Source organism: Corvus kubaryi, unplaced genomic scaffold, assembly GCF_017639235.1.
Source record: "Corvus kubaryi isolate FWS band 111438036 unplaced genomic scaffold, C.kubaryi_AGA036_p1.0 37392, whole genome shotgun sequence".
Classification (NCBI taxonomy): Eukaryota; Metazoa; Chordata; class Aves; order Passeriformes; family Corvidae; genus Corvus; species Corvus kubaryi.
The window spans coordinates 545858-563072 of record NW_024581131.1 but is presented as its reverse complement, the minus strand read 5'-3'; the positions used below and the strand labels follow the sequence as shown (position 1 = coordinate 563072).

General features: G+C 38.8%; 1 protein-coding gene across 4 annotated transcripts in view; it reads left to right on the top strand.

The window, feature by feature from the left end:
* The first annotated feature begins 97 nt into the window (after nt 1-97).
* ZNF143 (zinc finger protein 143) overlaps nt 98-17215 on the top strand; it is a 37910-nt gene continuing 20792 nt past the window's right edge. Inside the window, exons 1-6 of one of the 4 annotated variants that reach the window (XM_042038215.1) lie at nt 98-719; nt 11867-11997; nt 12783-12875; nt 13326-13409; nt 13635-13715; nt 14631-14827. In XM_042038215.1, the coding sequence (XP_041894149.1) occupies nt 11874-11997; nt 12783-12875; nt 13326-13409; nt 13635-13715; nt 14631-14827 (579 nt within the window). In that variant the 5' untranslated portion in view covers nt 98-719; nt 11867-11873. Of the gene's footprint in view, nt 720-10921; nt 11023-11866; nt 11998-12782; nt 12876-13325; nt 13410-13634; nt 13716-14630; nt 14828-17215 lie in introns of those variants that run through there. The other 3 variants (XM_042038214.1, XM_042038218.1, XM_042038217.1) reach the window with 3 other exon arrangements.

Here is a 17215-nt window from a genome sequence, read left to right as displayed (position 1 = left end):
AGGGGGGCACGGGCCGGGGCGCTCCGGGCCCCGCGCCCGCCGTGCCTGAGTCGGGGGGGCTCATTTATTTTTACATTTTCCCCGTTGTTTGGGGCTTTTTTTTTTTCCCCCTCTGCTTTTTAAATATGTGTTCTTATTACTATTATTTTTTCAAACTTGATATTCCCATGCTGTCGGCCGCAGAGCGGCATTAAAGCGGTGGCGGCCGGGGCTGCCCGGGCCCGGCGCGCGGCCGGACCCGCGCAGGCTCCGGAGGAAAATGCGCTGTGCCTGCCCCGAGCCGCGGGGCTGCAGCGCGGCCCTGGCCGCGCTCTCACGGGAAAAGGTCCTGGCACCTCCCGGCCTTCTGAAATCCAGCTGTTTTACTGCATCTCGCTCACCTCGCCAAAATGCAAAAGCATTTTAACCCTTTTTTTGGGTTGGTTTTTTTTTTTGGTTTTTTTTTTGTTTGTTTGTTTGTTTTTTTCTTTTTTGTTTTTTTACAATTGTTCTTGTCGTTCCCTTCATCTGTTTTCCTCTAGAACTCCTAATAGAACGGGATAACGAGAAGCTGCTCCTCTAGAAAAATGGCCTGCAATAATGCAAAGATTTTAATTTTGTTTCCTGATAAGGCCTGATTTGTGTTGCTTTTTCATCCGGAAAAAAATGATGTGACTTCCGTGCAAGTTTAAATTTTCTGTTAAAACAAGGCTGCGGTTGCACTTAAGTTTAAAATTTTGGTAAGGGATTATTTTGAACGATCAAAGAATTGCATCTGCCATCATATGCAGAGTGATACCAGTATTTGTAAGGAATGTTATTTCTGGTCCAGTGACACAGGAACTGCAACCTTACAGTCTTTCGAAGCAAGCATTTCCTCTTGTTTTATCGAGATTCTGCATCAAATGTTGTCTGTCAGCTGTTTTTGCAGACTATACACCAGATATTTCTGTTGTAGCTTCTAGGTGATGGTACCTGAAAAATGAAATTAGGTTATCCTCAGCTAGCAGCTTTTTAACATAGACATAACATATTGTTAGCTTTGTGCTAACATTAATAGCACAAATAGCTAGTATACTACGTCGAATGGCAGAGTACGGTGTAGCCGTGTTTTCATGGCTTGTTTCTTTGTATTTCTGCATTAATGCCTTGAGCTTTCAAGGTGTGTTTGTGTCAAACGCGATTTGTCTGTATCACTGCAGAAAAGGAACCTCAGGAATATGTGGTCAAATAATAGATGATTGCTTTGGTAATGGATTGCGGCTTAAATGAGATGTAAAAATAAACTTTATGAAAGAGTTTTGAGAAGTGTATTTCAAATTGATTTAATAATTTACCTAAACTGTTGTCATAATTAATATTTCATTTCTACTACTCTATCTGAGGAAGAGTAATTTTGCTTTATATTAAAGGCTAAAATAAAGCAAATACTTTAGAAAGTGTAAAAGGTACTTTAGGTAGAAGGTCACACTGACTTAACTCTCTTCATTCTTGTGTAGCTTTTGGTGCATTTCTCAGAGGAGGGAGGCACAGCAATAGTCAAGTGATGAGTAGTCCCTGGTAATGGGTGCCAAAATTAGGCTGTAAATTAGTTTTTTTCTTTAGAATATCTCCAGTTGTGTGTTGCTTCAGCTCAGTGGGCATTTTGCTGTCCTGTGCTGTCCAGGGGAAGGGAATTGTCAGGAGTTAGAGCGGTAGATAGGTCCAAGTGCTGGCTGCTGCTTCTGTGACTGCTCCCCTGCAGCTCTGTGGGATGGGCACAGGGATTAGGATCAGGATTCCTCGGTTTTAGTTTGGTCGGGGTGGCTTCATTTACACTGCGGGATGCTGGTCTTCCCTTGCTGTTGCATGTGAGTCTTCACCTTAAGAGTTTTGGGTTAACACATACTCAGCATAGGTGGAGTCTTTGAGAAGCACTATTACATTTTGAGGAGTCTTTAGCTGGCACCTGTGAAACCGTGAATTGCTTTCCAAAGGGCTTGGCTGAATTTGGATGAGTTTCCACACACAGAGATAATCAGGGCAATTCTTCCAGTTTCAGGCCTTACAATGGCCAGAATGCAAATATTCATGAGGAAGGTGGGACCCATCTTGGTGCTGCTGTACTTACTTTTCTCCTGTCTGTATTTTGACTTGTACTTGCTTCCTTGGCCATCCCCATGATTTGTACTTCCCGTGATAATCTTCTAGAACTCCTGCAGCCTCTGACATGTATGTACATAGCACAGCATCCCAAGCCGGCCATTCCTTTCCACTGACTTTTTTTTCCTGTGTTGCTGCTACATCTCTTGCACATCTCTGCAGCTCACCAGCAGTGCTTTCTGCTCAGCAGTAGTAGGGGGCAGCTTTGTTTTTCATCTCCTCTGTGCAAGGAAATCAGTGCACCCGGTAAAGAGAGCATGAATTGGGTAGTCTGTTCCTGTGGCTTGTGTCACAAAAGATCCCAAAAGATGGGAGGGAGGTTTCTACTTAGCTTATGGATCCTTAAGATATACTGTGATCCAAAGGGATGCATCCTCTTCTTGAATGCAGGAGTTCAGCTCTGAAGTGCAAGTTCTGTAACTTTTGTGCATAGGTCTTGTTCTGAGCGTGGAGTGAGGAGTCTGAGGAAGGTATCTCTCCATGGACACCATTTCTAGGGAGGAGGGGAAGGAAGCCTTGTGACCCATCTTGGCACAGTGGGGTTTATGGCATTTTGCCTGTACCTAAATGAAACTTGATCTGCCCTTAGTTGTATTTTCTTAAGGGAATATGATTTTGCTTCTCCCTCTGTGCACCAGGGATCATTGATCAGTTACTCAAAACCAAATTGGACTAAATTAGTAAATGCTTCCAGTGACTAGTCTGTTAAAATTTTCTAGGTTACATGGCTCTTTTTCATTGTATATTGGGATTGTGCTTTGCTCCACCAATAACACTTGTTAAATAAATGAAATTTTTGGTTTTGAATGGAATTTACAGTTCCAGCAAGTTTTGCAATTTTCAAGGTTGACATCAGACTTACATTTAAAACTACGTAATGCGTCTCTCAGTCTGTATTTCACTGACTGCAGAATGTTTCCCTCTGTATACACTTGAGCAGAAAGCTGTGTTACCTGCTTAATGCTCTTGGACTTAATTTCTGATGACAGACTTTTTTAGAATTGGAAGATGGGTCTGTATTTGCAAGTTAGTTGGTTTGACTGTATTTTAAGTATATTCATACATAGCTAACATGATGCTGCACAGAGTTTTTTAGGATTTATTTATAGTATTTATAGATGTACTGTGTTTCAAGTTGTGTTTGTAATCTGGCTTTGGCAATCCAGCTGGCTGCCCCTTTAGTTCCTGAAATACAAGCCCGTGCTAAAGCACTGCCATTAACTGTCATGGCTAATGCTGATACATCTGTAAGGTAGTTATCAGATTGCTAATTAACTCCTAGCCACACAAAACAACCCACTCAAAATTCCTCTGTTGGCAGTCTCAGTGGGTTTGCAGGATTTGGAAGGGCATGGCCAGAATTCATTTGTTTTCGTGATGTAAATAAGACACTTTTGTGATTGCTTGACCGTTTAAAAGCTAGAAGGCTGTTTGATATGAAAGTAAAACAGCAATAGAAACAGCAGGTCTCAGTTTCTTTCAGATTTTTAGCCCTTAAGTATTCATTTAATCACCAGATGTTCCCAGTTATATTTAAAACACCGATATAACTGGAGGTTTTACGATTTAAGGGGTAAGTAGCCCCATGAAGTGCTTCAGAAATTAACTGTATGTATATATATTTTTTTGTGTAAATAGGCATCACTGCTCATTTCTAGGAGTAACGTAGATACAGTTGTGACATGCATCACCTGGATGCCTTCTGGATACATATTTTAGCTATATATGCGCTTGATGGTAGAAACAAACCCAACAAAAGCTAGTAGTTTTAAGAACACACAGATTGATCTGTTAGGTGCTATGTTAGGTGTTACGTTTATCCCTTCATAGTTCCAGGGTGAAAATCCATTTGGAATGAAATGCTTTATCTCACTGACATGTGCTGTAAAATTATTTCAAGTTTGGGGTTTTTTCATCTTTGGTAATCATGTTGTAAGTTTTTTCAGAAAATCAGCTGACCTGCCATAGGTTCAGCTGTTTTTCTGAGTGTGCATATTATGAGTAGTTACCCTAACTTTTTTTGACTATTAAAACACAAGTAACTTATTACCAGTCAGTCTGCAATAAAGAAATGGGTTTGAGGTTTTTTAGAAAGGAAGGTTTGCCTGAGCATTGATGATACAAGTGTGGCCAGGAGAGAAGAAATGTGTCTTAACTGAACGAGAAATGCGACCTGAGTTGAGAGAAACTTGCTGGGCTGTTTTGGTAGGTGAGTTCCACTGTTGCATTTGCAGTAGGTCTGCAGGCCATTCATTCCGTGCATTCCTAATGACACAGGGGTGTTTCAGTCATACTTGAATTGGTGTTTGGGACAGGTTATATGGCCCTTCCTCAAGCCAAACCTCTGCTGCTGTGTGTTACTGCTACTACTAACTGTGTCATTAGTGCATTGCTCATTGACCAGCTGCATTAATATGCTTTTTTGTACCTTATTAATATAAACATTTTGGAATCCTGTTGTCTGTACCCCTGCATGGATCTCAATTGCTTGTCAGGTTCCATGCAGGATTTCTGGAATTGGCTCTGTTGGAAGACTCCCAGATCTGTTTCAAACCCCTGGCTCAGGAAGCTGTGCTGCTGGAATAACGCACCCAGGGCAGCTGTGGTCATGGAATTGGGTGTTTGCTGTGAGGTGCTTGTCCCAGAGCTGCAGCATGAGTTTAATTAGCTTCTGTCAGCACTGCTGACAGCTCACGTGCTGATGGAACTACTCTGGCCTCCTTTCATTAACCAGTAATTTCTTCTCTAATATATTCAATAAAGGTGTGAAGTTAGAAGTCATATTTGAGGGATCAAATGAGGAGTCAGCCTGAGTCTTCTACATGTGTAGGACTTGTTGGTGGGTGGCTTTCTGATCTGCCTGTGTTTAAATGCCATACCTTTGAAAATAATAGCAACCTTAGCATTCCTGCAGTGTGAAAATACATGCATATACATAATCTCATTAGTTAGAGTAAGGATTTGTAAATATTCTTTATTTGCACTGGTTAATCCAAATTTATATATATATCTATAAAATGCAAGCATTGACATCTGACAATACTTCTAACATTCACAATGGGATTTGCAATATAATCTGTATGGAAATGACTTTGGGGGGAAAAAGACTGCTGAAACATGAAGTAATCTTGTCAGGCTAAATATGGTTCCCACTGCTCACACTGAAGTCTGATGTGTGGTTAAGGCAGTGATAAATTTGGTCTTGCATTTATTTTTCAGTTCTGAAGAGATACCAAACTCTGTGGCAACGAATTAGTCTTGAAGTGCATTATTACCAGGATGTGGATGTATCTGTTGTGAAACAGAAAGGTTGAAATACTGTAAAAATGAGCCTTGAATTTGACTACAAACCTCTGCTTCAGAGTGCTTATGCAGTTGACAGTGCTCTCAGTCTTGGTCTGGTTTTTCTCCAGGGCCAGAATTAGAGCCTGTGCTTTATCATTCACAACACTTCTTCACCATGTAGAAAATTAGAAAATGATTGTGTAATTTGCTATTAAATTGCATACCTTAACCCTTTATCTGAGTCCAGCTTTTGTTACCAGATTATGTAGTAGATGTTTTTGTTCTGTATTTCAGCCTTGTTATTATTTTATACTGTGGATAATTAATGTGGTAGAAATTGCTGTTTAATTATGTTTTGCCTTTACAAGAGACTCGAGAAAATACAGTAAAAGAACTTGAGAGAGATTGTGTGAGAAAGCACATAAGAAGTGCCCAACATGAAGTAGTTGTTACACTTATTTACTGAAAGTCAGTCTGACTGACAACAGCACAAACCCCAATTTTTCAGTGCAGTAAAGTCCTGGAAAAGGTAAGGGCTGTTGATGAAGAAGGAGATCCACGTCTACTGAAGTGTTTGATCAAAGCACCCACATGATCCAGATTTAATTTCTAACCCTGCTACAGGTTTCTGCAGTAATACTGGAAAAGATTATCGTGCAGCTATGTAGGGGAGCAGAAGATTGTAAAAGGTCTTAGTTCTCCTGTGTCGTGTTTCTGAGCTTACAGGTGACAAATGACTTTATGTAATTAGTGGGGGGGAAAAATGCTGGAAGTCCTCTTGGGTTGTCTGAAAAAACTTTGTGTGGAATAGTCAGTTTTCCAGAGGTTTTTTTGCACTGATACTCAGAAGGCTGTAATGCATATGAATTACCAATTGAATTGTATTTAACCAGATTGTTAATTGTAGGTATTAGCTTTGATTTTTCACACTTTTATTACTCAGACTAGTTTTGTGAAATTACTGGTATTTGCAATCATATCAGTTGTTAAGGACCCTAAGGTAGCCAGTATTTAATTCAGGAAAAACTTAATTATGTTACTGTGTGGACATACTTGAATTGATTTTGGGATCCACCTTTGTCAAACATGGGACTACAGTTTTCTAAAATTCCTTAATGAAAGTTTCACTATTGTGAGGCTATGTGTTATTTGCCATCTTACCCTTCTTGATTGATTCTTATTTGCCATTTTTATAAGTTTTATAAAATTACAATGGTTTTGTACATTATTTAGAAGTGTATTAAAAATAAAAGTGATGTTTCCTTTCAAATGAAATAAATGCATATTATTTCAAACTTCTCAGTGCTGTCTGCATGAGGGGAGTGAAGAATCAAAACATTGCTGAATGTCTGGAGTAGCTTTTTTCGTGTCATTCTTTCCCAGTTTTTTCTGCACATTCAAAGTTTGTATTTTATAACAGTAAGTTTTCTTCCATGACTGCTGTTACAAGCTTTATTCCATATTAATCATCTAAGCATCATCTTTGTCTCTCTTAAGGAATTTCTGCTACTGTCACTGCAGGATTTTTCTCTTTTGTCCAGCAATACAGTGGTACAGTCGTTCTTTAAATGACAAATTCCTGCTCTTTTCCAGGCACACTGGGCTCTCCTCATGCTGTCCTCTCAGCTGCTGGGGGTTCCCAAGTGCCCCAAGCCCCCTTTCCGCTCCACGGTAGCCACGCTCTCTGCCAGCTCTTCCCTTGCTTTTCAGCTGCTTCAATCTCATCTGCTGTTTCTTAGTTGCTTGATTCATCGTTTTTAGTGGAAATTCCTGTTTCCAGTTGCTAGATTGAGTTTATATAAAAACCTTTCTTCTAACATTGCATCTTTTCTCCAAAACAAGTGATAGCACCCAGAAGATCCTATTTGTTTGAGTGTTAGTAGGGGGAAAAGTACAGGAAGTGCTCTCTAGATAGGCAACTTGATGAAGTCTTCATGAAAAATCTTTTATTTTTAGCCACCATCTCCCCCCTCACATGCCTTTGGTTTCCAAGTGTTGAGAACTTAATGTGTGCCTGAGGGTAGTTTTTTCTGTTCAGGTAATTTGCAGGGGGTGGTGGTTTGTTTTGGTGTTTTTAATAAAAGCTTGCACCTCTGTACCCTGCTGGTTGGCTGTTTAAGGTATCAGTGTTAGAGTGGGGGTGACTGCCTGTTGTCAGACACTCCTTTCAGTTCAGAGATTTTCAGTCGAATTTTTTTGCCTCAGGCTGATTTTTTGTGAGAAGTGTTCTAACCATCTCAAAGAATGGTAATATTTTCTCTGCATGGATACCATAGACATGTTTTGGTGACTAATCATTTTAGGAATGCAAGATACGTTACTGTCCTTGTGAAAGTCTTCTCAAATATCATCATTGACGTGCCTGAAAATTGACAGTTGCAACTTGTGTATGATCTGTGAAGATTTGCAAGAGTTCACAAAGTCAAGTCTCAAGTTTGCACTTCAGTGAGTACTTCCTGACTGAGCCTGTACTTGTCTTTTCTGTAAGACAGCTCTTGAGATTAAGCAGAATCCACATGTGTCAATCTTGTCGAGCTGCTGCGCAGGCCCCACCACAGCGTTTGTCTTTTTCTAAAAATGGATACTTTCAGCTGCTTTTAACTAATGAGCTGCAATATTTGAAGTGGGTAAATGAAATCTTTCTCTCCCAGATTTTTACTGACAGAACTCCTGGCAGACAGGAGATTTAAAAGAAAAAAGCTTAGTGATGCAGATGCCAAGGAATAAAAGAATTGAGGTGGATTAGGGAAAGAAGTTTGTGAAATTCAGATTAGAAAAACAATGGAGACAAATTTGATGGAAGCTGAGGAGAAAGCAGAAGAGAGTGATTAAAGTGGAGGCAAGGGAAGAGATTTGAGTTTGATGAAAACCAACTGGTTTTGAAAAAGCAAAGCAAATTAAAAAATGTTAGGAGAGTAGATTTGGAGGATGGATGATCCACCAACAGCAAGGTGATGCTGTTGTGTATGTATGCATTATTGAAATGATTATCAGAGAGCAGCTGAAGTTGGAAGGACTTTCAGAAGTTATGTGGTTCAGCCCTGATCAAGGCAGGTCTCATTTGCCCAGATAGCCCTGGGCAATGTCAAGTTGTTTTGAACCTCTGCAAGGCTGGAAAGTCCATACCCTGTTTCTGCAATTTGTTCCTGTATTTGACTACTCTTACCAAGTAACACTGTAGCATCATTATCTCTGATAGATTGACTCTTTTCTGTGCAGCACAGGCCAGCTCTACGTCTTTCCTACATCTCTCCAGCCCTGTCTGGCTAGTCAGTGTTCTCCACTGGGGAGAAAGAGGAGAGCCTGGAAGGGAGCAGCACATCCACTTCTGGCTGAGGGTTCTCCTCCCTGCACAGCAGAGTGACAGAGCAAAGCTGCTGTGTCCCTGAAGAGTGAGTGAAAGCTGGGGAGTGGTGTTTGGGAGCATCCCAGTGCTCCAGCCTCTTGTGGGGGATGTACTTCCAAGGTGGGCCTGAACATGAACTGTTGACACAGAGGCAGGAAGGGGATAGACAGTGGTGTGAGGGCGGCATGGACCAGCAGCAAGAGAAGACTTGGGGACTTGTTGCAGAAGGAGTTGGTGTGGGCATGGAAGTATTTTAGATTATTCTGACAAGAAGGATGGGATTATATTTGGGAAGAGGCATGTCCTAGGAGTGTGGTACCATGATAGGACTGAAGAAGAAACTTGGTACTTCATGGGAAAGGGATGGAGCTGGGGATAAGGAACTTAGTGGAAGGACAAAGGATTGAGAAAAGGGTATCTTGGAAGTGACCATTGAAAGGAGCTAGAATTGGGAGAAACAGACTGCATTGCTGCTGAGTTCTTGTGTGAGACTGTATGATTGTCCAGATCCTCTGGAACAGAGGAAAGTCGTAGGCATTGTTCTGTGTGCAGCAGTTCCCTTTGGTTCTTTTACAGTGTGTGAGTTGATAGTCAGCCATGCTACAGTAACAAACACTGTGAAACAATTTAAACAAATACTATTCCTCCTCACCCCTTTAATTTATCTGGCATTAGGTTTATTTTTCTTCCGAAGTAGCTACTCACCCTTTAAGAAATTAGTTCTGCTCAGACTGTCAGAACTCTGCAGCTGCCTGCATTGGCTGCATTCTCACTGCTGCCCAGAGGTGAGAGAAGAGCCATGAGTTCTGGAGGAAGGCAGATGATATTAAAGGTGCTAGGGATTCTTAAAAGATACTTTGTCTAAGAGAGGGAATATTCTCTTAAACAAGTAGACGGGAGCTGAAAGGCCTTTGAGGTGCAGAGTCTGCTGGAATTGTTTCACTCTATAGTTCTAGTCAACACCAGTGCTTGTGAAGCCTTTCTTCTCTGCTGCGTGCAGTGGTGTAGCTGTTTTGCAGCCTGCATCCATGAGGTGTCCTAAAAACTGAGTGCATGGAAAATGCTGGCAATAGAGACCTCTGTTAGCAGTTCAGAGGATAGCCAGCCTCTGGGTACCACTGGCATATAATACCAGAATTAGTTAATGTAACTCGCTACAAGCTGGCAGTGTCTCCGGAAAAACAGCCCTTGCAAACTGGTTGGATGAAACTCCTTTTGCTGCTAGTTTGGTTTTTTTTAAACTGCAACAGTTTTCTGATCTTATTTGCTTCGTAGTACATGGATACTGGGCTGCTTTGCTTCCGTGCCTGCTTAGGCTGACTCTGTAGCTACAGCATGTTGATTTTTGGTTTGTGAGCAAAGTGCTTCCTAAGGAATAGTTTTCTGCCTATTTTGAGATGGGGGGATGATAAATGAGTAGTAGGAAAAGAAGTTACTTTACCAAACTCACAATCATGGACATGACAGAGGAAGACATTGAGCTCAGGATCTTTTATATCCTCATACAATTCCTTGTCTCTTAGATTATAGTATCCAAAACACTTTCCTATTTTATTTTCTTCAGAAACATCTATATAAATGCAATTTAGTCTGGATGGCCTCTCTTTTTCTTGTGTGTCACATCTCTTTTAGGGGCCTCATTTTCTGTAAAAGCTTATTTTCCTGAAAAGGATGTTGGGAAGAATTATCCATCTTTTCTTGGATGTTAAAAAAATCCCTCACACCCATTTTGAAGTACATTTTGGGTTCCATCTTAATTGTATCTTCTTTTTGATGCCAAAGTTGTTCAAGGTTCACATTCCTTATTGAAAGCCAGTATTTTAATCTCCTTAATGTTCCAGATAGAAATTATGGTGGATTTTAATCTTGGAAGCCACATTTCTTACACAATTATGCACTGATTATTAGTAATGTTTTTTTCTTGTATGATTTTCAGTATAACATGCGAAAAATCTTTAACCTTCCCAAAGGTACCCTTTCTTTCCCTTTCCTTTATATACTGACTGGAAACAAGAAACTTAGCCTGCACCTCTAGGAAATAGTCTGGCTCACTATATACTTGGATGTATTTGGAAAATACTGTTTGGGTGTAATTTTCAACTACTAAATTACGGTGGCAAACTTTTTAAATGCTGTAGGCACACTGGAGTACCTACATGGTCTAATTTTGTGCTCCTATTCCTTAGTTTTGACAGAAGCACAATTTTCTCAGTGGTCTTTGAGACTGTTGATGAATTGCTTATTCGTGAGCAGATTTCTGGATTGTAGAGGTAAAAAGAGTTAAATGTATTTATAAAGGTAACCATAAGTAAATTAAACCCCCATGATTATTCTTCTCAGCCTTGAATTATAAACCAGCAGGGCACAGAACAACATTAGGATTAAAAGCTGTGATGTGATCTCCCATATTAAAACATGCCTGGGTAAAAATGTGAGTAGCCAGAGGGGTGGCTCTGTCTCGTTCTGTGAGATACAGCAGTCACTCCCTAATCACTGTCCTCTTGTCTAATTAACAAATTTTATAATAGGATACTTCATTATTTTAAAGGACAGATTGTTTTGGTTGGTTGGTTTTTTTGTTTAAACAGAAACCTCTCTGGAAAATCTAGGAAAATAGTTGAATTGTTCAGTTAGACTTTCCCAGTGTGTCATTGTTTTTAAATCTCTTACTGGCACTGGAGAGATCTTTAATTTATACAGAGAAAGCCCTGCTGTTGTCATGGGTGACTATGGGTGAATTGTCAGCTTTATTTCAATTCTGGGGACAAGCAGGTATCATTACCTATACTGTCACTACCACCGTTATTCTTTGTACATTGGTTAAATAATTTATATGTAACTAAAATTTAAATGTGGTTGATGCACTTTAATTTAGTAACTGCTACCTGAAGTTGCTAACATCTGAGTTAACTGAGGTAGTAATACTTACCTATTTCAGATAACTTTATTCCTTTAAAGTATTTTCCAGATAAGTCAATCATTCTTTGCATCTATTCTATGCAAAACATAACATAAAATATTTGTAGCAGCTGTATAAAAATCGCATTAAACTGGGATTACCTAGTTCTGGGTGTGTATTTCAATTTTCTGTTTTTTTGAATACTTTCTTTCTAGGTAGACGATGTTATTAGCTCAGATAAATCGAGACTCTCAGGGAATGACGGAATTTTCTGGAGGAGGAATGGAGGCCCAGCACGTGACTCTGTGTCTAACAGAAGCTGTAGCTGTGCAAGGTGAACCTTCAGGTTAAAATACCTCTATGTTATTATGTCTTTTCTCTTTGAAACTCATATAAAACACTAAAATTCATGTCATGTATTCTGAATTAAAAGTCCAACAGAAAACAGTTAACTGAGATTGATTAAATTCACTGATTTAATTCTGGATGGAAATTATCTTTTAATTAAGATTATAGAAGTGTAAATGTGCCAAAAATATATGAAATATAAAATCTGACTTTATTCTCTGTATAGTCTTACCGTTTTATACTTTGTAAATTCAGTTTATATCTAAGTATGTATTAAACAAATTGAGTTTTAAAATAGATTAATGAATTGAAATTGGCTTAAACTGTGTTTCCTGAAAGCTTTGTTAGATTTTACATGATTACAAACCCTTTCCTAAATCTGCATTTTAATTTAAATAGTTTTGTGTGTATTAACAACAGGTAGTGTTGTACAAAACAAATTTATCAATACAAGTGTGTGTCATTATTTCACTGTTGGCTCTGATGATTTAATTCATAGTTCTCCTAAAACCTCAGCTTTGTAGTTATTTATTCAGTGATGTATTTTTTTTAGTTAAGGAAACTAACATTGTAGCTGTCATGTTTACAGAGCAAAATCTTGAACATATGACTCTAGTATGTGTCCCAGGCTCAAAAACCAGAAAGCAAGTAAGAGCTACTTGCTCTTACTATTTGTCAAACCAATATACTTTGAGGGGATGTAATAATTTATGGAGGTGTTTAGGTTGAGATTTCTAGGGTTTCATGCTGGTTATAGTGAAGGTGAACTTTTTTCCCTGCTAGATGGTGACAACTTGGAAAACATGGAAGGTGTAAGTTTGCAAGCAGTTACCCTGGCTGATGGCTCCACTGCTTACATACAGCACAACTCTAAAGGTGGGCAAAGGACTGCAAACTGATGGCTACTGAAGTGGTATTCCCCTTTCTAACCCTCTCTTTGCATTGTAAAGTCAGGCAAAATCTGTACAATATTTCTGAAGTTCCAATTCCATTTGGAAATTACAGTAATACTATAACATAAATATTTTTTTTTGCTACTAATAAGATGCAAAAATGAAATTCAGAACTTAAGTAAAATGAAAGTGATCTTTATGGTTCCAACCCAGATATCAATGTTCTGCCTAACAGATAGGACAGCAGACCTTTTCTGGTTTTTTAATCCCGTAATTTTAAAAGCTCTGTACAGTCACACTGTGCTTTCTATTTACCAAACATTATTTCTTGTTGACATTTCATTTATATGTTAATTAACAAAGTATCAACTGTGTGTTAAAACTCTGATGTGTTACACAATTAGAATTCTTTAAAATATTCTGTATATTTCAGATGGTAAACTGATGGATGGCCAAGTGATTCAATTAGAAGATGGTTCTGCTGCTTATGTTCAACATGTACCTATGACTAAAAGCAGTGAGTGCAATAATAAAGAAATGTGTCATAAAATAATGTATTACTGATAAGTATTAATATTAAGTAATTAACAGTCATGATAACAGCTTGATTTCTTATTTTAGTGGAAATAGTTATGAAGAGATCTTAGGTATTTTGTAATCCAATGTGTTTAGTATTTAATCTTTCCATCTGATGGATTCTTTGAACTCTTGCTGAAGTGCTGTAATTCTTCCTCCTGAGCAGGGGACAGCCTGCGTCTGGAAGATGGACAAGCGGTTCAGCTGGAAGATGGAACTACAGCATTTATTCATCACACCTCAAAAGGTAACTGTTTTGTCAAGTGGGATTTATTACATCAGCGTTCAGCAGAACTTCAGAAATGTAAAATAGGATATCTCTGAAAACTATCATCTTTCTTAGTGAGATTCCCAGTGTGGATTACTTCTTGCTTTAACTTTGTGAAATCTGAAAATTATTGAAATGAGACTGGTTCAGTTTCTTACTTGGGCCTCATGTAACAGTTTTAAGTGTAATCAAACCCAGTGCATTTCACTGGTTTTTTTAGCCCAGGATCCCATTAAAGTGAGTATATACCTTTAGGTAGTAGGGCAGAAAATGTGACAGCCGACAGTCAAGAATGCAATTGTATCCCAAATGATAACTTACATTTCTGCAGAAGATGATTACACTAGTCTTGGAAATAGTACCACTTCTCTAAAAAAAGTGTATGTTTTAAGTCTGTTTAAACTAGTGTGACAATTGCATTTTACAACTGACAATAGTAAGAGGAAAGAATGTAATATAGAATATTTTGTTAAAAGTCTTTTTATATTTTGTGTTTCTTTTGCGTATTTGCATGATTCTCTTCTTAAAATGTGAGATTTATGAATTCTAAAATCTGAAGTAAGGGTATCAGTAGATCTCTTATATTATTTTCATTTTATTATGAGTGGATTTGAAATGGAAAGCATATTTGTGTTCCTGATTTCCTTTGTCTATAAAGCTAGATCCATATAAATTTTTCTGTACTTTTATAAGTGTAGAAATAGAAGTATGGGAGGTGTTGTCTTGAAAACAAATTCCTGTGTTATTCATAGTATTATTTTAAGAGGTTATATTTCTCATGTATTTCATATGTATGTATGACTTCAGGAGACACTTCCTGGAGAGCAGTAGTTTCTCGTGTAGCACACTGCTGCTCCTTTCAGAATCCTAACACTTTGCAATATCATTCCTCAGACAGTTATGACCAGAGTGCACTGCAAGCTGTGCAGCTGGAGGATGGAACCACTGCCTACATCCACCACACGGTGCAGATGCCCCAGTCAGACACCATTTTAGCCATCCAGGCTGATGGCACAGTGGCAGGTCTGCACACAGGAGATGCTGCCATCGACCCAGACACCATCAGTGCTTTGGAGCAATATGCAGCCAAGGTACTCTGCAAGGCATTTTCTCTGTCCATCATGTTTTACTCTACAGCACAACATAGCTGGCAGCACAAGCCAATTGTCATCTAAGAAATAAAATTACAACTGAGAGACTCTCAGGCTCCTAGAAGAGAGAACACCAAATTGTCATGACAGTGCTTCACTGCCATGAGCAGCTCTGGTGTATAAAGAGGAGAAAAGATTGAACACTGAACTGGAGTCAGATTTAGAAAGGAATCTAGACAGCTAAGTAATAATCTTCTCTATACTACAGCATTGCAAAGGAGTCTCTTGAAAGGACACTGTTTGGAAAGAAGGACAAAGTTAAATTATTCTTGTTCAGGCACTATTGCTGGATTAATTTTTTTCCTGAATGGGAAGAGTATGGCCTGGTGTACTGAGCAAGGACAACACATAGGATGAAGTGTAGAAAAGACAAATAACTACTGAGTTCAGAAAAAACCTTCTTTGGTCCATATTTTCAATAGTAAAAATGCAGTCTGATGCACAAAATTCATGTTGTTTGCTTTACTGGACTTCTGTAAGGCATGATGCAAGTATGGTAATGGGTGATGCAACTTCCATGACTCCATAGTTAAGCAGTGTCCCACTTGCTGGATAATTGCCATCAGTGCTCGTAATGCTCTTGAAAAAGAGCAGAATAAATTTTAAAGTCTGTCCTCTTCATGTCAATGAGAGTTGTCAAAATTTGGGAGAAGGCCAGTTAGGATAATTAAATAGCTTATTCACTATTCTTTTCATTATGCTTCTGTCTGTTGGAATTCAGATATTTTAAGGCAACCAGTCAAATCGTGTTGTGATGCTATGGATTAGCATTTCATAAAGAAAAAGTAATTCAGCATTAGTTGAGCTGTAATCACAAGATTTCACACATTCCACAGATCCTTTTTCATTTAGATTAAATCAGCCATAACTTTGCCCTTCTTAACCAGCAGCTATATTAATCATAATTTCTGAGAAGTTTCTGTTTTGAGAAGGTGAAGAAGAAACAGAAGAAATGCAAATAGATTTGCATTTTCATCCTATTTAACTCAATATGTGTTTTTTAATTCTGTAATGTGAATTTGTTTTCTGTAGTGCTCTTGTGTGTTTGTTTAGGAAAAATTCTATTTTCCTTAAGGTTTCATCTCAGAACCTTATTCTGAATGGTACTGCTGGAACCTTTAGGGAAAGTCAGTGGAAGTGAGTTTCCAAGTGCTACACCTGATTTATGTACAAAACTAAATAATAGCTTAGTGGTCAGAACCCTGGATCTCTCTTAAAAGGAGAAGTGGGTTTGTGATTCTTCTCCATGTCCGTGCACGCTTCACAGTGAGGCAAGGTGTACTCTTCATAGCAGCTGGTGTTACAGACACTTTGAAAAAGGTACTGAAGAAATTAAATACACCTGGTAAGTATATGATAGGATTTTATAAAATTGTAAGTAGCCCAAAGAAGAGTAGTGACTTGTCATTGGCTGCACCAGTTTCAGAACTCGTAAGCATCAGGTGAAACTCTCAGGTGATGAGCTCAAGAAGAACAAAGAAGGCTTTTTCAAACAGCTCAAAGTTAAGCACTGCTTGTAGGATATTGTGGATACTAATATGTCCTTGGATTCAAGGTGTAATTAGATAAATTCATGGAAGAAAAATGTGTCCATGGCTGTTAGGTAGAAACATGTGACTTCTGGTTCAGGAAGTTCATAAACCACAAATTGCTTGGAGGTTGGCAGAATATTATGGGGAATGCATCACTACATGCTTGGCCTGTTTGTTTAGTGTTCTCCAGCATCTGCTACTGGCTGCTGTTGGAAATGAAATGGTGCAGTAGTATGGTCTTTAGTTTGACTCAATGTAGGTGTTCTTGTGTTTTTATTTGAAGGCAGACTAAATCTTTCTTTAGCATAAAAGAGAGTATTTTAGGAGGAGCTCAAAGATCTGCCCTGGAATCCTTCCAGAATTCTTACAATACTGCAAAAGAGAAGTTTAAATAGTTGGGTGTCTTTTTTTGTTTGGTTTTTTTTAGGTTATCTTTTCGAAACTTAAAGGGCGAAGAAAAAAAAAAAAGATGCATTTGGAAAGTGGTGGCTCTTCTTTGTTTCCCTGTCCTAAGGAACAGGCAGGAACAGACAGATCAGTGGGGTGCCCAAGATCAGTGTAGAATATAAGGGAGTTCATACAAAGAGATCCAAGCAGACTACTCAGAAGCTCATGGAAGTGGTGGAACATGTACATTTTTCATTGTCCCTCACTTCTCCTTCAGGCATAGAACCACCTTCCCACAGCATGCAAAGCACATGCAGACTTAACTAGAGTCCTCTAATTTTGGGCTGAGTCAATGCCACCAAAGCAACCAAGGGAAAATGGTCATTGCTCCCAGTGAAGTCAGAAGATG